The sequence below is a fragment of the Tenrec ecaudatus genome, chromosome 1 (genome assembly GCF_050624435.1).
Source record: "Tenrec ecaudatus isolate mTenEca1 chromosome 1, mTenEca1.hap1, whole genome shotgun sequence".
Classification (NCBI taxonomy): Eukaryota; Metazoa; Chordata; class Mammalia; order Afrosoricida; family Tenrecidae; genus Tenrec; species Tenrec ecaudatus.
This window is the reverse complement of record NC_134530.1, coordinates 310,692,229-310,718,742: the sequence shown is the minus strand read 5'-3', so window position 1 is coordinate 310,718,742 and position 26,514 is coordinate 310,692,229. Positions and strand designations below refer to the sequence as shown.

Below are 26,514 nucleotides of genomic sequence, written 5' to 3'. Positions count from 1 at the left end.
GCATGCAGTGGATTTAAAGAACAGGAGGAGAGAAATTGGAGCTAGTTTAACCTTGATAACGCAATAAGGAGATTTTATAATAAATTATTCTGAGAAATAGAGAGCAGTAGGTAAAGGAAAAAAGTTGATGAAGAGAAACTGGTTTGATCTAGTATAAAAAATGTATATTCGACTGTACATAAGAAAAACATGACGAGAACATAGAGAGGGTTCACACATGGACTCCACAAATATTTATGTGCGCTTTGACCTTGGCTCCATTCTTGATCATGAGAATCCAGAAAAGGGGGATGGGGTGGGGGTGGGGTGGGCTGGGGAGGACTCAGTTTCCCTGAACAGAAATGGCAGTGGCAGGCAACGGGTAGTTTTGTCCTTTTGTGTTTTGCTTGTTCAAGGGAAAGATGCCCAGCGTATGACTGAGATTATTGTAACTCTTAGAAATACCAGTCTCAAAGCTAGGAGAGGACAGGCAGAGGGATGTAGATGTAATCGGGGAGAGAGAGTGCCTATCAGCTAGCGGCCATCAGATGAACACCCCCTTTCTTAGCCTGGTTTCCTTCACTAACTTTCTGTTTTCAGGTTTTGTGTTACTTGCTGCAAGTAGTTGTTCTCTCCCCGGCTCGCTCCTCCCTTCCTTTTAGGAGAGAGAACAAAATGTGTATGTGTCTCTACTTGGGTTCACATTTAACCCAAGTTTTGTTTTGTTTTGTTTTTTAAATCATTCTATTGGGGGTTCATACAACTCTTATCACAATCCATTCATCTATCCATTGTGTAAAGCACATTTGCATATGTTGCCATCATCATTCTCAAAACATTTGCTTTCTACTTCAGCCTTTGGTGTCAGCTCCTCATTTTTGCCCCTCCCTCCGGTGCCCCCTCCTTCACGAACCCTTGATAATGTGTAAACTATTATTATTTTGCCATTTAATCTAAACTTTAAGGCCCTTGAGGGTTAGTCTCAAATTACAGGTAAATGAACAACGATGTGAAAGAAAGCAAAAACTGGCCCGTACGGGGATCGAACCCGCGACCTTGGCGTTATTAGCACCACGCTCTAACCAACTGAGCTAACCGGCCACCTGTACAACATGTGTTTTATGTATTACAGAAGTAATAAGTTCAGTGACTATTCCCCTTGTACTAAAAAGATACCGTAGTTCTTTTTAATAATTGTAATTATAATTCAATAGAAAAAGTCCTCGTGGAGCAATGGGTTAGGCTTGCAGCTGCTCACTGCACGTCGTTGGTTGGCACCCAGGAGTCCGCTCCAAGGGCTCTGGCGGCACAGATTGAAAATCTCGGGAACAATCGGTGGCAGTGGGTTTGTGTAACTAACACTCTTTTTTTCCAGCTTAAGTTCATACTTTCGCTTTCCCTGTTCCGCACTCGCCCCAAAAGAAAGGAAACCACTAGGTCCGGCAGAAAGGAGCTTGGCTTCTCCGTTAGGTCTTTCTGGGTTGAAGGCGTTCTGGAGCTCGTCGGTTTCGTCCCGGGAGCAACATTCCCTGAGAGACGTCTTCCTTCTCCTCCAGGACGAAGCCCCGTCTAGCATCTAGTCCAGCTGGCCCGGCTCAGGGAGTGGGGCTCCCTCTCCAGACCCGAAGGTCCTTGGGAGACGCCCTTCGCTATGCTGGGTGCGAACGCCCGGTGGCGGAGACCCCTGTTGACCATGACAGATAATTTCCATGAAGTGGTAGTGTCAAAAAGCAAAACACAACAAAAACGGCATGCAGTGTTGACCATGTTACTATAACTGCTTGTGTTCCTTTTTCCTTTCCCGGAATTTTCCCGGACGGTGTCGTCTCCTGCCTTTCCTCTTCTTGTCCCGCATTTACCCCGGCATCGAGGGTTGACCAGTGATTAATTTCACGGATGGCAGAGCTCACATAGAAGGTCATGCTTGTGGATGATCGGTTCTTAGAAAAATAAACATGGGCTCGAGGCTTTGCTGCCCTCATACAGACGCTTACAAATTAATAATTTTAAAATATCTTTAAATTATATTTGGAAAAATTATTTGAATAGATATTCTCCACAGAAGACATACAAATGATTCACAAGCACAGGAAAAGAAAGCTTCATCAGTATTCATCAGTGATGTGCAAATTAAACCACAATATGATGCGCTTCACACCTACAAGACCAGTGGTTCTCAACTTTCCTAATGCCTGTGACCCTTTAATACAGTTCTTCATGTGGTGGTGACCCCCCAACCATACAATCATTTCCGTTGCTATCTGATATGCAGGATGTATTTTTTAATCCCCCCACCCCCACAGGATGTATTTTCATTGTTACAAATTGAACATAATTAAAGCGTAGTGATTCATCACAAAAGCAATGTGTCATAATATATTGTAAAATGTTTATTTCTAATTAAAAATAAATGAAATTTTGTCTTGAAGCATGTGTAGCAGGCGTAAGTCTTGACACCGGGTACTCGTATGTGGGCGTATCTGCATGTGGGCAGACCTGCCAGGATAGAGGAGGGAATTTATCAGTTCCTAAGACCATCTGAAAGATTATTTTCCGATGGTCTTAGGTGATCCCTGTGAAAGGGCTGTTGGACACCCCCAAAGGGGTCGCGACCCGCAGGTTGAGAACCGCTGGGCTAGACTGTAAATGGACAGCTGGGTTGTGGAGAAGAATCTGGTGCTCTCACGCACTGCTGATGGAAGGTAAATGGAAGCAGCCACTTTAGAAGTTTCAGTTTCTTACAATTTTAATGTATTCTTATGAAATGAATTGTGTCCCCAAAGTTATGTGCTGTAAATCCCAAGCCCTGTAGCTGTGGTGAAATCTCATTTGGGATAAGGTTTATTGGGCTTTTAAGCAGGCCTTATTAGTGTGACCGAAAAACCCCAAACTCACTGCCATCAAGTGGATATTGACTCACAGATTGTAATGCCCTTGTGGGCGTAAAAAAGCCTCATCTTTCTTCCCAGGAGCAGCTAGTTGTCCCAGTCAGCTGCAGCAAGTTCCGGGGGTCCCTCAAGGTGGGTCACGGCGTCGGCGGGTGGGAAACAGAAACCACACGACTCAAAGGTGGCGGGTGACTGTTCCAATTTTATTCATGCAAAGCTTCAACTTATATATTCTTTTTCTTGGCTTAAACTTACGGCCTGAGGTCATACATACATCGGGAAATTCTAAGACCACAAGACCGTAACAGGTCACATAAATCACATCATGATTCTTGGTTAAAAATTAGTACATCTTAAAACTAAAACTTTCTCAACTACAAGGGTGATAAACATAAACTTTCTAACAATAACTGAGCGCACTTCATCCAACTAGGGCGCATTGTTCTAACTATGAAATCAATTAAGCATGAAAACATTTCATTATCAATCACAAAAATTACTTGACAGGCTTTGGCTGTTCTTTCTGTTCTTTCTTAGGCTGTTCCTCTAGGGTTTTCATTTCTTGTTCTTTTCCACGAAGTTCCCATAAATTAAACTCCAAAAAGTCTTTCTGTACCAAGGTATGAGTTGCCTCACAATAGGTAGCTTTGCTTCAGTGGACTTCAAACACCACGGGGGCCCATCCTCTTGCTAACCTTTCCATAAAACTTAAACTACTAAAAGGAACTTGTACACCTTCTTTGTTAACTATTCTTATGCCATTTTCATTATAACCCCTCGTATAAGGTATATCAGGGTCAGGAACTCTATTTCATTTGGATTATTTCTTGGAGGGGGATGGCATATTCTACCCCCTCTGGGGTAACCAATATAAGGAGGGGGAAAACCGCGGGAAGAGGATGATAAACTTTTTTAGAGTCTTGCACAAAAGCTTCCAAAGGAGCCTCTGAGATTTCCGTGGGTTTCGGTTGCAATAGCTCAGCCTGCTCAAGATCTAACATAAATTCCTTAAGGGGGGTTTCTGGCTTCCAGTTTCTAGTGTTATCATACAATACACATTGCACGTAGTCAGGACATGGATCTTTCAAAGCCATAGGAAGGGGAGTAACCTCAACTTCTGGAGAATATTCCTCAGTTGACATCAGTTGTTTCCCAAAAGGGGAAGTGATCAAGATGATCAAGAATCAGAGAGCAGCTACAATTATCAATAACGATATCAGGCCAATAATTCCAAAGCGTTCACGGGAGAGATTTCCTTGGTGGAGCCTTTGAATGCTCGTCCTCCATGCGCTGACTTTGTCCTCCTCCATGCGCTGCAGTGTCTTCCTCTCTGAACCCCCCAGTTCTCCACTCTCCTTCAGTTTCCACTTTCTTTCCCGGGGAATTTCCTTCTTTGAACCTTGGACTCTCCAGACTCATTCCTTCCCCTCCCCTTCCTCCCCACCCACTCAGAACTTATTCTGCCCAGATGTTCATGTCCTTCCTCTACCTGGGCCTCGTGAACTCTTTCTGACCTCTGAACCATGACTTGATGTCCCCTCCATGTAGTATGTACTTCCAGACGTGCCCCACATCTGCCCATGGCCAACTTTGACACATTCTTCAGATTTCAGCTGAAATTTCTACTCAACACCTGGTCTTCCCTGACTGCTCTCTGTCACACCCGCCCATGATCAATCCTCCACTGCATTACCTGATAATTTTCTTGCTGGTACGCATTACCAGGAAGTTTTCCTTACTATATTTATTGCTCTATTGATACTTACTGCTTGGTTGTTTATTATCTGTCTCCCCAACTCAGAGAGTGATCTCTAAGCAAGCAGTAGCCACGGCATTGACTCGAGCTGCTTCGTCCAGTTCCCTAGCACGGGCACTACATACAACCAAAGTCACCTACATGCAACCTCAAAAGGCCATCCCCTCCAGGTTTGATTCCAAAATCTATTCACGTTGGTTATTTATTCTATAATCATTTCAACCAATAAAAAGTGTCAGCCACTCTCCCAGCCCTGGGGAATGCAGAGTAGAAAAGAAGACAGAAATCTCTGTAAATAGATCTCACCTTCTCAAAGAGGTAAAAAGGTAGGATATGAACACAGAGATAGCATATCGCACATATTACTGAGGGCGTGAAGAAAGCCCCATTGGGGTGAGTGGAGTCAGGACGCCCACAGTGACATTTCTTTCTTCCTTGTCCACCTGTTAGCGGTACTGGGTGAATGAGCAATTCTGGACTGGCCCTGAAGGACCCGTATTCCTGCATCTGGGGGGTGAGGGCACCCTCGGGCCTGGTTTGGTGATGAGAGGTAAGGGGGTAAGGCACGGCTGAGGAAGCTGGTGGAAGAGCCGCATGTTGGATGCCAGTACACCGGGCTCAGATGTCCCCCCTCCTGCACTCTTCACAGGCCACCCTGCAGCCCTGGCCCCAGCCTTGGGGGCCCTCGTGGTAGGTCTGGAACACAGATTCTATGGCCTGAGTGTACCTGCTGGGGGCCTGGATATGGGCCAGCTCCGCTTCTTGTCCAGCCGCCAAGCGTGAGTTGGGGTACAGAAAGTCTCTGGGCTCACTGAAGTGGAGATGTTTATATCTAAACACCTCTGATCTTGACCCTTCTCCCCCACTGTCCAAAGTCAATCTCTGAGTCTCAGTTTCCCTCTGATTTCTTCTCTCTGTCTTTCATGGTGTCTTATTTTTTCCTGCTCGATCTCTCCCCGGTGTATGTCTTGCTCTTAAACTGGATTGAGTCTGTTTCAGTCTCACTGTCTGAAGTAGACTATTGTCACTTCAGTAGCCTGTGACTGGCTGGTCCAAACCAACAACATCTCTTACCTCATTACAGTTACTCCCTGATTTCCTGCTTTCTGCTCTTTCCTACTTCAGTCTGTTCTCCACACTGAATCTAGCTTGATCCTGTTAGATCGGAAACTAGATTGTGACTCTCTGAGATCAAATCCCTCTGGTGTCTAGGAGTTCATGAAGAATGAAGCTCGGGGTCTTGACACTGATCTGCTTCACTGGCCCCTCACCCCCAACTAACTCCCTGACTTCCACTCTCTTGTGCTCAAGGGGCTCCAGCTACAACCAGGTCCGTGACATCCCCCAGACTTAGAGGCACCTTCCTGCCTTGAGCCTTTGAACTCTTGCTCCCCCTAGACAGTCATGTGGCTTCTTTCCTCACCCACTTCAAATCACTCTGCTCATAGTCACAGCACCCCACCATTCCTCTCCCCACTGGTCTCTGGTCTTCATGGCATCTCTCTCCCTTGCTGTAGCTATCTGCCTCAGTCTCTCTTGCCTGTTTCTGGTTCGTTCTTCTCTCCATCTCTCTGTCGGTAGCTCTTGTCTTCTGTGGCTCAGTCTTCTCCACAGTTAACCTGGGCTCATTCTGCAGCAGGCTGACCCTGATTGCAACCCTGTCAGAAGAACTCCGTAGAACAGAAAGCCCTTAGGATGAGAAAGAGGATGTTAGACATCTCCTAACCTCTATCTCTAGTTCTACTTGCCTCTCTCTTTCCTCCAGTACTTTCTACCCCCATAAAGATCTCCAGCCTCAATTGTGTGATTAAATATCAACAAGAATTTTTAAAAATACAAACTAGAATAGAGTTCTTAAAAATACAAACTAGAGTTGACTAGCACACCAAGCTCTTCACCTCAAGAATTATGTATTCCATAATCTCAGTCTAATCGTAATGGTTAGCAAGCAAATCTGAAGTGTTTTCTGGAATACGATTAGGATAAACAATTGCAAACAAATATCTCAATGCAATGCTGTGTTGGACAGGGTTCTCTAGAGAGACAAACCAGATTGCTAGTAATTATATATAAATATATTTATAAAGATAGATATATAATACAAGAAATGAACCATTAAATTATATACAGATAGATAATTTAGGAAATTAACAGTTAAATTATAAAGCAGTGAGACACTAGCAGTCCTTTAAGACTTGATAGCCGCCAGTTGCCAGTCCCCTCGGTAGAGGGAGCTGGGCTATATATGTCCAGGCAGCAAACAGCAAGGCAGGTCCCCAACTGTCATCAACTCTCAGTCCCCAGCTCCAGAGATGAACATTCCAATCGTGTGGGCTTAAAGGGACCTCAACTTACAGCAACACAGTCCACAGGCTAGGCATCCCACAGGTAGTGTACCCCTTTAAACTGAGGCACAGAACAACCAAGGCGAGGCTCACCGAGCCATTTATCCCTCTGCCCTTCAGTTAATCCTACTTGTGTTTATCGGCCAGGCTGGCACAATAAACTATCGCAAATGCCTACTATTGACCATTAAATAACTGCTACCTATGTCAAAGAAAGAAAGAAAGGGGAAAAGAGAGATTTCCAGTCTCAGAAACCCACAGGGGTGGTTTTCCGTGTCCAGACGGTGGGTATGAGTTGAAATCTCCTTCACAGCAGCGAGTTTGGTTTGAAGACATTCTTTCCCACGTAGCCTGGAAGGGAAGGAAGACAGAGGATTCCCAGAGGGCAGCCAGCGGCTTCCTGTCCTGGCACAAGTGTAAAAATATGTGTGGGGGTGGGGTGGGGGTGTGATCCTCAGACATGCTAGCGGCAGAGGGTGGGGGTAGGGCAGGTCGCCTTAAAAAAATCTGTGAAAATTTCCCATTCTCATTAATTCAATTTGAAGTCCAGGCTTCTGGTTAATCTCGTGTTTGTGGTTCCCGGTTTCCCCAAGTGCGCAATGGGATACTGCAGGGATTCCCAGGCATGAAGCCAGCTGCCCCTGCCCTCTGATTCCAGGCTGGCAGACATGGCCTCTGCCCACCTCACCCTCTCCCGCCTCTTCAACGTCTCCTCCTCCGGCCCGTGGATCTGCTTCATTGGCTCCTATGCTGGCTCCCTGGCCACCTGGGCCCGGCTGAAGGTCCCCAGAACTCCTGTGGGCGGGCCTGGGGAAGGGAATCCACACTTGGGGGTTGCTGTCTCAATGTCAGTGTCCCAGGCATATAGTACTCTGATCAACAAGTCCTCTGACCCACAAGTCCCAGTCAGGTAGTCCTGTCACCCACAAGGACCCAGGAACCCAGGAGAACCCAGGAACCCACCCTCTGACTTAGGATTCTTGGCCGGTGGGAATCTAAGCCTCCAGACCCTGGCCTGGCCTGGGAGTGGGTTGGGGGAACATGATATGTATGTATACATGTTTGTCTGTATATTGCCCTCAGATTGTCCTGCACAGCCTGGAACAGAAGTGTTTAAGCACCTCCCGAGCAGAGACAGTGGCACAGCTGAGGGACACAGATCCTCAAGTGTCCAGCATGGGTGACCGGCAGTGGTTGTACCCGACATGTACTGAGTTTGGCTTCTGTGAGTGATTGGCCCAGTTCCATTCCAAAATGTCTGTGTTGATGCTGCCCAGACGTGGGCCAGGATCATTTCCATGGGAATCGGAGCCAGACTCCTGCGCCTTGAAAAGCTGTACCGTCCCGTGGGACAATCAACGTAGATCCTGGAGGAGAGCATGGGAATTAGGGGGGTACAAGAGGCACGGAGAATGGAGCCAAGACAGTATCCTGATCAAGTTTCTTTTAATGAACAAAGAGTTACAGCTTTTATCAGCCAGCAAGGTGGGAGGGGCGGGGGGGGGGGAAGCATCCATCGCACATGCAAATAGGCTACTTTGGCAACAGGCCAATTAGGGAGTTCAGGGGAGCGCGCCCTGCCCTTGAGTCAGTAAGGGCTTATAGTCTTCAACCAGTTACTCTGAGGAGTGGCATGTTTATGTAAATCAGGCATGGGCGAGGACAATCTTTTACCCAATCAAGGGGAAGCAGGACTCAAGTGCTTATCTAAGGAGCATCACCCCTTGTTTGCTCAAGCTTTACAGCTGCAGTGCTCTGTCACATAGGCTGGGGTAGAAGATTACCCAGAGCTCAGCCTAATAAATTCCAAGTAATGGCCGGACCTCAGGGCTCCGGACAGGTCTTAATAAGTTCCAAGTAATGGCCGGGCCTCATGGACAAAAAGCCTGCTGCTATGGCCCCCTGGAGGGCAGACAGCCACTGTGTGTGTGTGTGTGTTTGTGTGTGTGTGTGTGTGTGTGTGTGTGTGTAGCTGCTTGACCTTCCCCTGCCTTCTCACACATTCAGATCTCAACATGTATAATCTCCTCTTTAATCTGCTTCCTCTACATCTCCCCTCCATTGCAGGGATGGCCCCACCCTGGTGCCAGTCACCTGAATAAACATCACAGTGTTATTTCAGATGCCTTCTCCTTGTACCCCTATCACTTGTCATTTGCTAAATGCCCCTTGCCAAGTAATTCGCCACACCTTGCCTTCCCCTCCCTAGTCCCATGCAGGCATCCTCAAACTTTTTAAACAGGAGGCCAGTTCACTGTCCCTCAGACTCACTGGAGGGCCAGACTATAGTTTAAAAACAAAACAAAACTATGGACAAATTCCTATGCACACTGCACATATCTTATTTTGAAGTAAAAAAACCTAATGGGGCAAAAACACCCCGCGGGCCTGATAAATGTCCACGGGTTGCATGTGGCCCGTGGGCAATAGTTTGAGGACCCCTGCTCAGGGGGAATAGCTCAGACGCTCATCCTTGGCTGTCTCAGTCCCTGCCTCTGTCTGCTGTCTGTTTTCACTTCACCCCCTCCAACCCACCTTCCTCAGGACTTCGAGGCGTCTTCCAGAGTACTACCTGTCCCTTCTTGCCTAAAACGACAAGTAGGTTTTTAATACAAACATATTTCAAATATGGCATACTTTCATTTACAATGTCTAATTATTGTTTATCTGAAATTTAATTTTAATTGAACATCCTGGGTTTTTTTTTTTTTGGCTATATCTGGCCACTCTAAAGTTCAAAATCTCCTAGATTCAGTGAGGTTAATGGCTCTGGGGGATTTCAAAGCCAAGGCTCTACCATTCCCTCACTGTGTGGCCTTGGAAAAACTTACAAATGACTGCTTATTCCTCTACCTCAGTTTCCATGTCTGTAAAATGGGATAAATTACAGTGCTTCTTTCACTCAGTTGTATGGGGATTAAAGAAATGTATGTACATAGCGTTTATAAGAGTGTGGATTAGATTAAATAGTTCTTACATGCTTGATCTTGTTTTTATATAAGGCTTTACACATTTTAACATGCTAATAAGTAATTTTTCCTAGTGTTTTGGGGACTTTTCTCTCCTTGTTTGGTTACTCATCTTGACATACTTTACTCATTTTCAACTCTCAATACAAGATGCCCCTTCCTAGGAAGGGTTCCTTGATCCTTCAGGTGCGCACACAAACACACCCACACACACACACACACACACACACAAACACACTCCATTCTTCTTCTCAGTACTTTCCACAGTTTGTCAACATACCTTCTTTGTCGCCTTTCTCCCTGTGGACTGACTTCCTATGACAGCAAAGCCTAGAGTTGCCTTGCTTGGCACTGTGTGCACAATATTGCCCAACATCTAGGACATCCAGATGAACACATAGTAGGTGCTCAATAAAAGGTGAAGGAAAGAATGAATGGGAGGCATGGAGGTTCACTTTATCCTGAGAGCACATGTAAGCTGTGGACTGTAAGCAGGGGAGATGTGACCTGATTTGTGCCTCCTGTAATCCAGTCTCCCTCTCCCTTTCCGACGTCCGCACATGCTCTTACTTCTACATGTTACGCTTCTCCTCCTCTCTCGTTGCTTGGCTCCTCATTGCAAGATGCCTTCCTGAATCCCTTATGCTTCCTTTGCGTTTCCTGACCCTGACCTTACCCCATCACAGCGCTGGTCACCATGGGCTGTCTGACTGGGGGGCTGGGAAGTGGTGGTGGTGATGTCTGTCTGTCTCTCTTAATGGACTGTGAGGTCATTGAAATGAGGGGCAGGGTTTTTGGTTTGTTTGTTTTTTGGGGGTATAATTTGGGAGAACACTGTAAATTATGATTAAATGAGAGGAGGAGGGAGAGCTAGCATGTCCCATGCACTTACAGGTGTCTCCCTGCACAGATATCACCTGTGCAGGCCCTGCATGTCCTTTCTCCCAGCTCCCAACGCTGCCCTCCCAGCTCAGTCTATGTGAGCAGGTGTTTGGCCTCTCCATTTCCTCAGTGTCCCAGGCTGTGGAGCAGACAAATTGCTACTATGGTGGCCAGAGCCCAAGGGCTACCCACGTGCTTTTCGTTAATGGTGAGCATGCCACTCAGGACCTGGTTTCTAAAGCTCCCCCCTTCCCCCCAGCTCAACACTCTGTCTTTGCCTTTGCAGGGGACTCAGACCCCTGGCATGTGCTAAGTGTCACACAGTCTTTGGGGCCCTTGGAGTCAGCCCTTCTCATTCCGAATGCCTCCCACTGCTTGGACATGGCACCCGAGAGAGCCTCAGATGCCCCCAGCCTCCGCCTAGCCCGCCAGGTGAGAGGAGATAGGCTCTGGATGATTTGCACTTTTTTGTATATTAATTTATGTGCCTGGGTTCTTTGCTAGTGCTGGTTGACTTTCAAAATTCTCCCCATCTGCTCACAGAAAATCTTCCAGCAGCTGCAGACCTGGCTCCTGCAGGCGAAGGAGAGCCAGGTTAAGGGGGTGTCTGAGCGGCAGGCCCTTGCCCCTTCCTATGTGGCCACGTGGATCATGGACACATCTCATTCAACAGAAGGAAGTGGCTTGTTGTGAAGAAGGAAATTCTCAAGAGCTGGGAATGCACACCGATTTCACATACAACTGTCACCCTTTGCAAAGGGCTTCACTCCTAACTAGAAAGCGCCTTCTGGAAGAGTCAAGTCAATACAAGTTGATGATCATCCTCCTGATGATTGGGGTATTTTGAATGTCAACAAGCAAATAGATGTGGCTTCTGCTGCTGGTGTTCCTCCTCTGTGAATCAGATTTCAGCTCAAATCCTGGTGCTCAGCTCCTGGGCTGGGTGGGCTCCTTACAGTGTGTGTCTGTCTGAACCTCTAACCTGGACCTAATCTCAGCTCCACTGTTACTTCACCTCCATCTCCCTAGTCTCTTGTGTTGTCTTGTCTGTCTCTGTCTCAATTGCTTCCCATCTGTCTGAATACCTTTATCTCTATCTCTCTGTGTGTATGTCTGAGTCTATATTTCTGTTTCTCAGACTGTCTCTAAGTCAGCGTTTCCCTCTCTCCTTTCCTTTCTTCCTCCTTCTTAGTCTTGCTCTTTCTGTCAGTCTCCCCACCCTCTTCTCTCTCTCTGCCCTCAGCAATCACCTCCCTTCTCTTATTGTTCTTCCTCATTGTTCTTTTCTTATCATCTTATCTCACTAGCTTATTGTTGTTATCTTCCTTATTGTTCTCTGTGCTTCTAGTGAGTCAAGCTATTTCCCTCTCCCTAGACTTTCCCTAATGCTCTCTCCCACTGTCTTCTCAGTCTCTCTGTCTCCTTGAGGCTCTGTCTCTGATGTGCGTTATATATATAAATACATAATCCTTTCTCTCTGCCCACCACTCAGTCTTGGCCCATGTGTGTGTGTGTGTGTGTGTGTGTGTGCTCTAATATTCTTGCTAAATTCCCCACTCACGATCTCTTCATGCAATCCAAGTAGTCACCCCCTGCTAGCTCTGATTCCCAAGCCTAGGTTCTGAGCAGTCGTTCCTGGTTCAGGCATCCCCAGGCCCTGGGCAGGTGGGCTCGGTCTCACCAGAGCTGCTCAGCCTGCTTCAGTGCCTCCATTGTGCCCTGTTCACCATCCTCAGCAGCAGAAAACAGCAAGCCATGGAAACGGAGGGCTTCTCGGAAGATAACTAGGGGGAGGCAAAGTAAAGGCGCATCGCGAAGAGAGGGGCTGCTGGGTAATGCCCCATGAGATCCAAGTACGAGGTCTCACGTCTGCTCTTCCCATCATCTGCCTTTCTTCCCAGTGACACTCATCTCATGCCTACAGTGAGTTGGGAATAGTCGGCACCTGATCTCAGTACATCAGGACTTGACACCTAACTCGCCTGAGCCGTTTCCGTTAGAAATGTGTTATGCCATGTCCTTGTCCGGCACCTTTTTACAGAGTGACAGTTGAAGCATTTTAAGAGAGGAGGGAAAGCGCAAACTCAAATCCCCAGCCTGCTCCATGTCCACTTTTATTTTTCTCCAGCATCATTTCTCCCATCATGTCATTCCTGAAACAGTTCCATATTCAGTGTCATTGTAAGACAGAGTTTTTGTCCATAAGTTTGCTCCAGTTATCTGGAATAGTACGTGACACCAGTGTTGTTGTTAGGTGCCATCAAGGTGGGTGCCTCTGCGTGGGAGAGAACAACAGAACAAAGCACAGCTCTCTACTGCATCATCCTCACAATTGGTACATTGCAGCCCATTCTTGTAGCCACTCTGTCCATCCATCACATTGAGGACTTTCTTTTCTTTTTCTTTGAAGTCTTTCTTTCTCTCTCCGTTTCTTTTTTGCTGCCCTTCTGCTTCACCAAGTATGATATCCTTCTTCAGAGGTCTTCATGATATCCTCTCCAGATACCATGACCAAAGTATGTGAAGTCTCATCATTTTTGGTTTATGTTGGTGTGTTTGTTTTTATTCTCACTTCTAAGAACATTCTGGCTGTCTTGTTGTCTACATACTGGCTGTATATGTATAAGATATATATGTTGTTTCTTTAGGAAGTCCATGGTACTTTTAATATTCTTTGTCATATCCACAATTCAAATGTGTCAACTCCTCTCTAGTCTTCCTTATTCATTGTTTGTCTTCAAATATGCTTTAATTAGAATTTTCTAGCCAAATTTGCAAATGACGCTATCCGAGTTGAGAATATTTCCAACCATCTCACAAAGCTTCTATTTAAAACCTAGTCATCTCAATTTAGTTCCAAGAATTCTTTTCCATTTCCAGGTTTATCATGGGAAATGTGTATGTTGGGAGAAGAGATAGAGGAAGGACAAATAAGAAAGTGGAATTGTTACCTTAAATAGTGGGTCAGTGCCCTGAGGTGATGAGCCTAATCAATAATCATCACAAATAGAACAGAGAAAGAGGAAGACCTGGTTAATTCGTTAGAAGGGTGGCCAACAAGGAGCCACAGCAACGGAGCTGTTTGGGGAGTCTCAAATTATTCCACATTTCCAAGTGATATGTATTCTGACTTCTTCTTACAATAACTCACTGCCATCGATTCAATTCTGACTCATGGCGACCCTGTAGGACATGGTGGAACTGCCTTTGTGGGTTTCCATCCAAGGCTGTCACTCTTGCCTGCAGTGGGTGTTGGTTTCCAACTGCTGATCTCTCTCTTAGGAACCCAGCTGGTAACCACTAGGTCACCAGGCCCCTCTTCTAACAATATTAGTCATAAATTACATGCAGGTGGGCTATAATTATTAAGCTCCATGGCAGGTTACAAAAAACCATCAGGCATGGGGAGTACAGAAAAAAACATTCTATAATCTATTGCCTTGGTAGCTAATTTGCAACTCACTGCTTATCAATGGTATGCAATGACTGAGAAAGCTGGAGGGGTCAATTTAACTCCAAGCAGACTTCAAATAGTAAATGCCACTCAAAACTGTTAAACTCTTGGAAACAGCCTAAACACACAATAATAAATGTATAACAAAACCAATGCTACTTAAATGCCACTGACTCTATAAGAATGGCCGCCCAAGTCTTGCTCACTACTCCTAGGATAATTCTGTTCCATTAATTAATTTTTTTTCATTTTGTTGAGAGTATACACATCATGTTTTCCAGGATGTGTAATCATTCTCACCTCCTTCCCTTGGTTGTTTCTTTTGCATTAACACAAACCACCCTGCACCTTAAGGTTCTGATCTAGTAGTTATTTTAATGTGGTCCCATGTAAATAGTTTTGTAAAGAGCGCAATGCCCCGGCAGGCATTTTCACTAGTTCAACTAACCGGTTCATTGGTGTTCAGAAGACGTGAGAGGATAATTTTGGTTGAAGTTTTCTTTTCTTTCCCCCCCCCCCCATTGGTGATATTATTTATTTTATATGAGTCAACTGGTAATTGTTTGGGAGTCAATTGGTCTTTTTGTTGAAACACGACCTACAGGATTAGTTTCCATTCAAAGTTCAGTTCAAAATAGCTCTAGCAGTCCTGTAAACCTGACCTTTTCTAACTTTTCCCCCTGCAATTTTCTCCCTCCCACTGTATCTTGGAAATCTGCTGCGCCCCATTCAGAATGGTTAATGTGGCCATTGGGTGCAGCCTACTTCTTAGGTTATCTCCATAGGTGATGAGTCACTTTCTTTACATATCTCTCTTTTATAATTCTGCTTTTCACAATATAATTTAAGGTGTTTTATTCTCCTACCATATATACACTAAAAATTACAAATCTAAGAAACACCGGTACAGCATCTCTGAGCCCTGAACTGGCTGGCAGACTCCATCGGTCAGAGGTTCTAGTCTCCTCATGTGCAGCGGCCTGGCTGGTTGACTGAATGTAAGAAGTTTCTGAAGTTGTATTGGGTATGTGGCAATGCAAGCGCCTGGGTCAGTGTCTCCAAAGCCCAGATGCATTTTAGAATGAAGTCAATGCTTCGATCAGATTCTCAGCATCATCCAATGTTGGCCCTGACTATTGGGGGTGGGGTGGGGTGGGGTGGTGTTGTCGCTAAAGTTTGGCAGTTTGACAACCAGCTGACTCCTAAAATAAAGACCTATCAATCTACTCCCTTACAGATTACAGCTAAGAAAGCCCAAGCATCAGTCCTACTTGTTCATACTTGGGATTGCCACGAGTCCAAGTAGAGTGGACACACACATCTAGACCAGGGAGCTATCCTGAGGGTGGCATCCAAGTCTTGGTATATACAAAGCACACAGAGAAGCGTCCAGCAGTGATCTGAGGGTCCCTGAGAAGTACTACAACATCCTAGTGTAGCCCTACCACTGGGGAGGTCCACTTCAGTGGCCACCGGTTGTCTTGTCATATTATGAAAAGGAGCAGGAAGCCTAGGAAGTTGCCATTACTAGGAGGTGAGGTAAATGGGTCTCCCTTGGGGGAGAACCAGCCCCAAGTTGAAGCTCATCCGGGAGCTCTTGATCGTCCTGAGAATGGCAGGGTCAGAGGTACAGCCGCAAGGGACAGGATCTTCTATTGACCTGGGCTCAGAGGGTAGCAGCCATTATTGGGGCCTGCGAGGTGCAGTTACACCTATTGAACTCGTCCCCAAGAATCACAGTCAGTAGATTTTGGCAACTTCAATGTGGGCAGGACCTTAGAGGCTTAGGAGTGGTCTTTGCCAACAACTTTGGGCAGGACCTCAGCATCACCCATGAATTTTCTCAAAGACATGTCAGTGGAAGGAGTCATCAGAACACAGTCAGGGAGTGGCCCAGGATGTATGGGAGACTCCCGGTGCAGTGGGAGACCCCAGGGTTGAAGATCAGGGTCACTATAGCACCTGGATACTTTAGCAGGATTCTGGGGTCCAAGATTCAGAGGTGCAGCGTCTTCTGTGGAAGGTCCTTTACCTGGAAGGGGCTGAGACTTCCGGGCTCAGAACTGTTGGGGCTCTATGCCTCTTGGCCTTGGCTTTGATGGGCTGATCCTCAGCCCTGCCGACCTGAGACCACCGGCCACGACTAACTGCTGGAGGCTGGAGATGCTGGGCAGGTCGATGTGGGGTTCTGGGGGTCAGGTCGGATTCTGCGGGACTGCGGGTGGTGACAGCGGCCCCAGGTTGCGCAGCGGGCCCCACAGGCTGAGTGAGAGCTCATGGGTGCAGGGTGCACGAGGGCTCGACGGTTGGGACTCCTGCCCACAGCCAGAGCGTGAGGGCAGGGCGGCACCATGCAAGACCGCAGGAGCCGCAGGCCCAGCTTGGTTCGACCAGGGGAGCGGACCTCCTTCCGGGCTCGCAGCGCCTTGGGCTCCCTGTGGTCCACGACAGTCCGGTCCTGTCCCTGCTTCCACAGCTTGTAGCGCTCGGGTTTCAGGATGCGCACGAAGACGTCCATGGAAAACGAGAGAGTGGTCTCCCCGCAACTGCACCCAGCATGGGGTGGCGAATCGGTTGATGGCTTCGGCACCGTTGAAGCCGTGGTTGAAGCCCGCGTGGTAGCCATAGGGGAAAATCACCATGAACTCCCCGGGCTCCTGGGTGACCCGCCCAAAGGGGATGCCATTCTCCGTATCACGTTTTGGGCTCACCGAAGTGCAGGTAGTTGATGCTGTACAGCGCCATGTCTTCTGTGTGCCGGCGAAGGTGGGCTTCCACATCCCAAAGTACAGGTAGGGCGCGTGGACGCCTTCGATGACCACGCCTCGCTCCTGCTCCAGCACGTCCTGAACGGTGCCCAGGTTCCAGCGCTCAGTGTTCTCGTCAAGTAAGGAGCCTCTGATGTCAGCCCTGTAGATCAGGGCATCGAAGAGGCGATGCTTCCAATACGACCTCTCCAAATCGTCCAAGTCCAGGTGTTGGGAATGGGGTACTGTTGGCCAAGTGGCGATACTCCCTCACGGTCAAGGCTTTCTTCTTTTTGTGGTATTGAGTGACGACCCCAGACTGCCCCCAGGCCACCTGCTGCTGCAAGGGTGCGGTTACCAGGATGTCACTGATGTCCTGGCTCTCCATTCCTTGGGAGGAATGGTCTTAGCCACGCCTGCTCGGTGTGCACCTTGGGATTCCATGTGGGCAATGTATTTGTTGAAATCTTGGAATTCTTCCATGGTTGGCTGCAATGTCATGATCCCACCACTCAGTTTCTGGGGACCACCACACTCAATCTTCATGGCTGCAAAAGAGTAAGCCGGAGCGCCCCACGTTTTTAGGGATAGTCTAGATACCCAAGAATGCTGGGAAGTAATTTTTAAAACCTTTCTATCTTTTAAAATCTGAAGTCAAGTGTTGATCTGTGAGGCAACAGCTCAGATTCATACTTTTCAACAAGTGTCTCCAGGTTTGTTGATTCACCAGGAAAAGCTCCCTTTGGCCAGCATTTTCCCTCAGAGAATCGAATTTTTCCAAGTGGAGCAGGTCCCCCCAGCCCATTGGCGGCTCAGCCTGTAACATTGGCGGCTCAGCCTGCAGCTGTAAGTTTCCTCAGTTGGAAGTGCAACTCTGTCACTGATGCTGAGCTTCAGTCACATTGGAGAGCAGAAGGTCTCAAAGATGTCTTGAAACAGAACCTTTTTCTTTGTTTCCTCTGAGGTTCTCCCCGGTGCTCCAAGCGTTTGTACTTCTTTTGCAAGGAGAATTTCCCATATACCGCACCGCCTCTGGAGCGTTCCAAATGCCCAAACAGGATGTGGTCTCTCTGACAACATGTCCACAGTCTGTAAGATGAGTCTCACCATCCTTGCCTCTAAGGAGCACTTTGGCTGTACTCGGTTGAAGTTTTCAAGATTATCTCAAGGCTACAGGTGCAGAAGTGCATCCTGCTTCCGAAGATGCAGAAGAAAGTGGGATGCTCCTTCATACTTGGCATAACTACTTGTCATCAGTTTGGGGGGGTTGGGTTGTGCTTTTGGGGTTCAGGAGAGAGGCAGTGACTTAGTACCACTCCAGTCCAGGGATCAGAAGCAAACAAGTCCGGAGAGCTCCGAGGAGAGGCAGCGCATCTCCCAGTAATGATGTCTGGAGCAGAGAAGCATCCCCACAGCGTGCACTCTAGCGCATCCTTGGAGCGCAGCCACCTCGGGGTATTCGCTGCTGCTTCCAAGCAGCTCCATGTTTGCCCTGGACCCTGCTGGACTAGGGATTAAGGAGCTGATCATGGACGCTGATCTGAATCCTGCCGGATCAGAATTGGTCATTTGAGAAAGACTGAATTTTCCCGCAAGAGGAGGGTTCATTGTTAACCGTGGAAAACAGAAAGATTTCTCCCAAGTTTTCTCCCCCAAATGTATGCCAAATTTAGCTGCTTGCTCTGGATGACTGACAATCCTTAGGGAGAATAAACCCTGACCTACTTCCGTTGACCTCCAAGTGTAGTCATTTGCCAAGTGTAACAAGCAGCTAAGTTTGGCATACATTTGGGGGAGACAACTTAGGAGAAATCTTTGTTTACCACAATTCCCCCTTTTATATATAAAATTCATTTGTGTGTGTGGGGGGGGGGGGGAAGGCCAGTCCCCCACAGTTAACAAACTAAGAGATTTTATCTTTTTCCTTTCCCCATATCCTGAAAATAGAAAAAACATAGACATTTTTGTTTGTTTCTTTGTTTGGCTTTATTTTACGGATAGGCCTGATTTGTTGTAGGTCTTTTGGATTGTTTTTGCCAGAAAAATTTGCACAGGAAATGTAATTTGGTTGTCATTCACAGATTTTTTTTCTTTCTAAATCATTTTATTGGGAGCTCTTACGGCTCTTATCACAATCCATACATAAACCCATTGTGTCAAGCACATTTCTACACAAGTGGCCATCATTATTTTCAAAACATTTTCTTTCTACTTGAGCCCTTGGTATCAGCTCCTTTTCCCCTGACACCCCTGCCCCTCTCACAAACACTTGACAACTTATAAATTACTCTTTTTTTCATGTCTGACACTGACCGCTGTCTCCCTTCACCCACTTTTCTGTTGTTCTTAAAAAGAAAAGAATTGCTCAGCCTGTGACCATTTAACTTGGTTGGTTAGAGCGTGGTGCTAATAACACTAAGGGATCAGGTTCCATCCCTCTTTGGGGCCAAATTATGGAGTTAGCTAGGCCTTCTCTTTCCTTCCCTTCCAGCTGCACCCCCTACCGGATCACCCCCTCACCTGCTGTCTCTGGTGATTCCGGAGTCTCTTCATCAGACAATCCCAATGGTCCTTTCCTCAGATTTTTACCTCCTCTTACTAATGATCATCTGTAAAGTAAAGAGACAGCATTTCTACCCGTTGGAAATTGATTTTGTTCAGAAAATTTGACTACTTGGATTGTTTGTAACTTCCACAATGGGACTTCGTCAGTTCCTTGAAAAACAATGGGGGAAAAAATTAAACATCCGGACAACCTCTATTATGTGGCTAGTAGACACATGAAGTTAGTAGTGTTTCTTTTAAAAGAAGCACTTTTCAATGTGTAGCCAAAGAGGCTTCGTCCATTTGTTTTTTACTTCTGATAGTCTACTTCATAAAATCCTTTTACGTACCTTAAAAAAATTTTTTAAATCATGAAATATATAGTGTTGAGGGAAATTCCTTTAGTGATTAGCAACTTTAAATTTCAAGGTCAGAAGCTACTTCAGGTCTAGAACTTTTATGTTCACAATGCCTAGTTAACATACATTAAATATTGTATGTGTTCATAAACATGACTTCAGCTGTTGTAAGCTAAATATAATTTAAATAGTGTAGTGTGCTATATATCTTGTCACATTTTGGTTCTAATTTTATATGCATGTGAAATGTTTATATTTTACTTTGCTAATAATCAATGTCAGTAGTTACTGGAAGGTGCTCTGCTTGGGAGTGTTACTGGGACTGCCTGTAATTCTCCTTCTAGTCTTCCCTGATTTTAAGTTGTCAACCCAATTTCTTGATTTGCATATTTTTGAACCCGTGAATACCTTTGTGTTTCCAGACTTAATTTCTGCCATTATTATAGAGGGTTTAATTTCAGCGAAGTGTCTTTTTAAAAAAAAATCATTTTGGGGGGAGCTCGTACAACTCTTAGTACAATCCATACATCCATCCATTGTGTCAAGCACATTTGTACATTTGTTGCCCTCATCATTCTCAAAATATTTGCTTGCTACTTGAGCCCTTGGTATCAGCTCCTCATTTTCCCCCTCCCACCCCACTGCCCCTCTCTCATGAACCCTTGATAGTTTATTTAGTTTTATGCTAAACAAGCAGTAATCTTACTCCACCTACTATATTGAGCAGGCTTTGCTTAAAAAATAATTTTCCAATACTGTATGACCTTACAGTGAAAGTGTTATTTTAATTGCCTTATTTCATTAGTTGTCCTTTTGGTCTAGATCAAACTGGGGTTAGAATCACTTCATTACAGTCAAGGATGGATAAACTTTATAGATTTAACTTAATAGTTCTGTAAAATAGTTAGCAACTTTCATGCATTGACTGATCACTTTTTTCTTTTTCTTTTTTTTTAGGTCTATACACTTCTTTAAAAAAAATCATTTTATTGGGGGCTCTTACAGCTCTTAGAACTGGACTTATTTTTTAAGTGTTAAGTGTTAAGATATTCCAAAGTGTAATTGATGAAGAATGAATGTTTTTAGATAAACAAAAAATAATTGCCTGGATAAATTTGATCCTACCCAGTTATCAGATCTTGTTCAAATTTTGCCATCTACTGGTAGAGAATTTTAAAGTTTGTAATAGACTTTTCCAGCAGCAGGTGATTATTACTTGATGGTCTCTTCATCTGCAAATATTTGAATATCAACTAAATTTTATCATTTAAGAAAACTTATGTGTAATATAACTTTAAGTACAAAAAATTTGCAAACACTGTGATGTTTGTGAAATTATATTTTCAATATAATGTAATTCCTACTTTTATGACATTGTAAAATAGTAGAGTGGTAGATTTACTTCACCTATTTACAATAGCTTTAAAAGGGCTGTGTCATTTTCTATTTGTTTAAGATATCCAGTTGAAAAAAATATATATATATATCCAATTGAAAGTATATTATTGAGGGAAGGAGGATAGGAGAGGGAGGGGGAAATGAGAAGCTGATAACAAGGGCTCAAGTAGAAAGAAAATGTTTTGAAAATGATGATGGCAACAAATGTACAAATGTGTTTCACACAATGGATGGTTGGATGGATTGTGATAAGAGATGTACCAGGCCCCAATAAAATGATTTTTAAAGTATATTATTGTTGCAATATTTAAATTAATTTCTAAGATTTTGTCAACAATCTCAAAGATGAGATTTGTCTTTTTAACTTAAAATTGTAAAAAACAACAACAACAAATGGAATGTCCAATCTTGGCAGTGTAAAAATATTGTCTAGTTTATATTTCCTGAATCATGTAGTAGTACTAAACAAATTAGAAACTGACCATTTGTTTTTATGTCAGCTGGTTTAACACTCCAAATATAGACTGAATATATATTTACTACATTAATTGTGTAAAATTTTGACTGAGAAGGTGCCTATTTATTTTTGTAAATGTTTTCATCTGATTATAGACTTATGAGAACTTTTGTAGTAATGCAACCAACAATTGATGTAATGCTCAATGCCTTCAGAACATTATATTTTCATGTAAAAACAGTTTCCTCTGGTTCAAAAAGATTTTAAGACAAACAGATTTTTAAGTTAAAAAAATGTTTAAATTGGATATGAGTTTTTAAATGATGTGAAAACAATCTTTCAAATTCAAAGAAGGGGAACAAAACTTGATTTTGAACATCCTGAAGACTGAAGTTTAATTTGGGAGTACGAAATACACGCCAATATTTCAGACTCCTCCTCTCTTTATAGCTCATCTGTCCAAAAATAATTTCCATATTTCATAAATTAAACTCTGGGTTTAGTTGCTTGTATATTTTCAGATTCTCTTTATGTAAGCAAGTACTTACATAAACTCTTTTTTTAAAACATTTTCTTTCTGTAGCAACTCCACATATTTATACATTTTGCTAGGATTTGCTTTCATAACTCAGTGTCATCTTAATTTTGTCTCTATTTGGCAAGCTTTCTAAAAGTTCTCTTAAAACTACACTTTGTGAAAAGAAAGCTTACTTTCACATGAACTGGGCCATTCGGTGGGGTTACTGTGCATTGCAATTGAATGGGCGGCAGTGAGTTTGACGGGCAGGAGTGGAATGGCAGCATTCTACTCTTTTGCATCATCAAAGTATACAAGGAGGCAGCTTTGTGAAACTGGCAGGTAGGAGGAAAGTCAACACTCAGAATGTCATAAGGGAGCAATATATTCACTTTCAGCTTAAAGTTATTATCTATTTTAAAAAGTGCTGAAATAGGAACTTCAAAGCAGTTTGGGGTTCAAATATTTCTTTACCCCCACCCCACTTTCAGAATACAACAATCCTTTGTCTGATAGATGCTGAAGTTATATTACTAGGTGTGAAAAAGCAGACACATGCGTAATTCTGATCATTTTTAATTTTGAATTCAGCTTTAGCGTGGTATGATCTACATAGAATAAATGCCTCTATTGTGAATGTATGATTCGATGAGTTTGGGCACGGTTAAACATCTGTGTGACCACGATCACAGAGTAGAGAACATTTCCATGATCCCATCAAGTTCTGTTATGCTCTGTGGCAGTCCAAATAATGACCTCTCCCCCAAACTAGACACTCTTTCTACAATGATACATCCTTTTCTGTTTGTTTCTTTTTAAAAAGAATTTTATTGGTTACAACCTTAATCTTCCAACAACTAAAGAATTAAAATAGTGATAACGTTTTCTTTCTCAACCCCTGGCTGTGCATTATTTTTAGATGTTTGATATTTATTGTCAATTTTACTTTGTTTGTGCCGGTTTTTCTGGGCTATTATTAGAATCAGAGGTGTTTAAAAAAAAAACAACTGGAAATTTTTTCCTGAGAGGGCCAAGGTGGTCTCCAACCTAAGTGTTCCAGTTGAATGGGTGTGTAGAAGAGGAAGCCAGAGAATAAACCTACTGGTCTCTCTTTTATCACAGAAGGGCAAGATGAAAATAAGCTCACCACACAGCTTTCTCCACCATGGTTTTCATTCCACTAATGCAAATATCAACACAGTGGGGAAGGGGGCATGGGTGGAGATGAATAATCATTGATATTAAGTGAGGCTTCTATTCCTAGGACCTGTTAGACTTGGAAACCTACAAGTGCAGTTCTAGTCGGTCCTACAGGGTCACTATGAGTCAGAATCAGTTGGATGGCAGTGAATTTTAGTTTTGAATATTATTTTAAAATTAGTTTAGTTCTTAACCCCCAACTAACTATCATTCAATTGTTTCCCAAAGATGCCCTAAAAGAGACTTGGAGTTGATTAGATGCTTTGTCTTGGTTAGTAAGCGGTTAACAGCCTAACAGCCTTGTCATATCAAAAGTGCATGTGGTAGATGAAACATATAACTTTCCTCTAGTTCTTAAATCCTCCCCCCCCCCACTATCATGATCCCAATTCTACCTTGCAAATCTGGCTAGACCAGAGGATGTACATTGGTACAGATAGTAACTGGAAACATGGAATCCAGGACAGATGACTCCTCCAGGGCCAGTGATGAGAGTGGCGATGCCTGGAGAGTGGAGAGAATGTAGGGTAGAAAGGGGGAACGGATTACAGGAATCTAGGTATAGCCTCCTCCCTGGGGCAGGGACAGCAGAGAAGAAGGCAGGGGGAGACATCAGACAGTGTAATATATGGCAAAATAATAATAATATATGACTGATGAAGGGTTCATGAGATAGTGGGGAGTGGGGCGGGAGGGGGATAATGAGCAGCAGATATTAAGGGCTCAAGTAGAAGGCAAATATTTTGAGAACGATGATGGCAACAAACGTACATATGTTCTTGACACAATGGTTGTATGTATGGATGGTGACAACAATTGTATGAACCCCCAGTAAAATGATTAAAAAACAAAAGAACAAAGAACAATGAGGGATTTGCCCTAGCAAATCAAAATTGTAACATTTTATTACAGTGGGAATGTAAAGTGATTCAGTCACTATTGAGAGCTGTGGCCATTCAACATAAGAATTATGAATTTTAAAAAGTGCATGTGGTATTGGACTTGCTTCTTCCCTTGCCAGAAGCACATCTAGACCAGATTGGCAGTCCTTTGAGAAGAACAAGGCCCAGATGGAGCAGAAGCAACTTTCCGGACATCTGATCATATATCAATTCCCCTCCAGATATTTGAGTAAGCTCTGCTGAGATCAGCAGAATTATCATATTAAGTCCAGTCTAGATCAATTTACCCTGAGCTACCCAGCAGTTTAGTGTGAATAATTTTGCTCTGAGCTGCTGATATATTGGGGTGGTTTCTTATGCACTAAAACAAAACTGATACATCATTCAAGGTAGAATATCTTCTTTCAGATGTAGCATTTGACTTCAACATTTATCTGAGAACCAAGAGAAGGAACCAAACTTACTCTCATAGAATCCATTCTGACTACATCCAGGACCCAAAACTAATGCTCAGAACTACAGAGATCTCCAAAATTAGTGATTTTCAATCTTGCCAACACTTCTTACCCTATCTGCCCATGATTGCGAGTGGGAAAAGGGATTCACTTGGAAGTACAATGAAGGAAGTAGAATTCCAAACAAGAGAAGCCCCAAGTCACTGCCACTGAGTCAAATCTGACTCATACTGACCCTATGAGACAAAGTGTAACTGCCCTTGTGGGTTATTGAGGCTGAAAAAGAGGGTGAAGTTGCCATTGGCCCATTCTGACGCAGAGAGCCCCATGTGTGTCACTCTACAGACCTGTGCTCCATATTGTTTGCAAGGGGATCTCCAGGCCTTTCTCTCAAGGCACCTCCAGATGAACTCTAAACCCAGGTTTCACTTAGCAGCCAGTAGCATTTTTTTCTCACTTGCTCCCCCAGGATGCCATGTCGGTTGTTATTGCTGTTGAGAATATACACAGCAAAAGACATACAAATTTCAATGAAAGTGTCCCCGTGTGTACTTCAGTGACATTGATAACATTCTGCTTGTTCTGCAAGTATTCTCAAACTACTTTCTGAGTTGCTCTTCCTTCGCATAAAACTCATTGTCTGTGAGAAACTAACCAACGCCATTCCCACAGATTCTCCCCCCAACAATTATGTCACCTTAAAGTGAACACATGGTTGATTCTGTCTCCCTGTAGAGGCAGACATTCTTTAATTATCTCCTCCCACTGAAGTACCCATCCCCCCCTCATTTCCTTACCCCTATGCAGGTATTGGGTTTCCTCACCTGTGAGCTCAGGGACTTTACTGTAATTACCACCCACCTTGTGACGCATGTCTTACAGCTACCTACAAATAGCCCCCAAACAATGAAGTTGCTCTCTCCCCTTTCTCCTCTCCCCTACCATTCCCACCTGCCACATCCCCACGTGGACCACCAAGCAGGGCTGAGGTGAGCATGCTACCATGAAATATGTCTGACTCCTTTATTTCACTCTCTTCTATCTTATTCTCTCTGACTTTACTGTAATCTTTACGTATTATCGCTGTACAATTGCACCTGCCGGGCCTCTGATGATTTGTCAGGGGCTGGCTCCCTTGACAATTGTCCTCTCAGACTGCTATCTAATCTGTGGTCAGTTTGACCCCACAGTGCTCCTGGCAGGTACTCGTTACCAACTAAACCAAACTCCTGTTTAGTTTTGAAATCCTGGTGGGTTACACATTGAACTGCTAACCTGATATCAGCCAGTTTGAACACACCAGCGCCTCATGGGGAGAAAGATGAGGTTTTCTGCTCGCCTAAAGAGTTAGAGCCCTGGAAACCCATACTTTTACCTACAGGGTCACTGGGATGGTAATGAATTTTTTGTTTACTGTTTAATTTTAAGACTTCAGGAGATATATGTGGTTTACAGTTTTAAAGATTATTCCAGATTATCTCACGGAAATAGTTTCAGGGAGAGAGTCCCAGTCTGTTTGGGAATATTCAGACACAGCTTCTCCTGCTTCATCAGATGCTGGGCTCTCTGAGTTTTAAGTCTGCTTAGTGTATTCATTCACCAGTCTGATCTGCTTTCCTGTGCTCTCTTCCACCCCTTTAATTTTATTTATTTGTCTGTTTT

The 26,514-nt window shown here is 44.4% G+C and overlaps 1 protein-coding gene, 1 non-coding gene and 1 pseudogene across 2 annotated transcripts; 1 reads left to right on the top strand and 2 right to left on the bottom strand.

Annotated features, from left to right (window-relative positions):
• Nucleotides 1-1,006: 1,006 nt before the first annotated feature.
• Nucleotides 1,007-1,080, bottom strand: TRNAI-AAU (transfer RNA isoleucine (anticodon AAU)). The gene has a single exon. It is a non-coding gene; the product is annotated as a tRNA-Ile (tRNA).
• Nucleotides 1,081-5,217: 4,137 nt separating this feature from the next.
• Nucleotides 5,218-11,512, top strand: LOC142441964 (thymus-specific serine protease-like). The gene is made up of 6 exons (XM_075543493.1): nucleotides 5,218-5,402; nucleotides 7,627-7,828; nucleotides 8,052-8,193; nucleotides 10,848-11,027; nucleotides 11,106-11,251; nucleotides 11,363-11,512. The coding sequence occupies exons 1-6, from the start codon at nucleotides 5,218-5,220 to the stop codon at nucleotides 11,510-11,512; spliced, it is 1,005 nt and encodes a 334-aa protein (XP_075399608.1).
• Nucleotides 11,513-16,416: 4,904 nt separating this feature from the next.
• Nucleotides 16,417-17,566, bottom strand: LOC142441947 (lysine-specific demethylase 4D-like; annotated as a pseudogene).
• Nucleotides 17,567-26,514: the final 8,948 nt, after the last annotated feature.

What these genes read in the sequence shown, in the direction of transcription:
- LOC142441964 (XM_075543493.1), top strand. Translation starts at nt 5,218, where the DNA reads ATGTTGGATGCCAGTACACCGGGCTCAGATGTCCCCCCTCCTGCACTC. An exon ending in TTCTTGTCCAGCCGCCAAGC is followed by an intron (nt 5,403 to 7,626) that starts GTGAGTTGGGGT and finishes CTCTGATTCCAG; the next exon opens with GCTGGCAGACATGGCCTCTG. An exon ending in GCCTCCGCCTAGCCCGCCAG is followed by an intron (nt 11,252 to 11,362) that starts GTGAGAGGAGAT and finishes ATCTGCTCACAG; the next exon opens with AAAATCTTCCAGCAGCTGCA.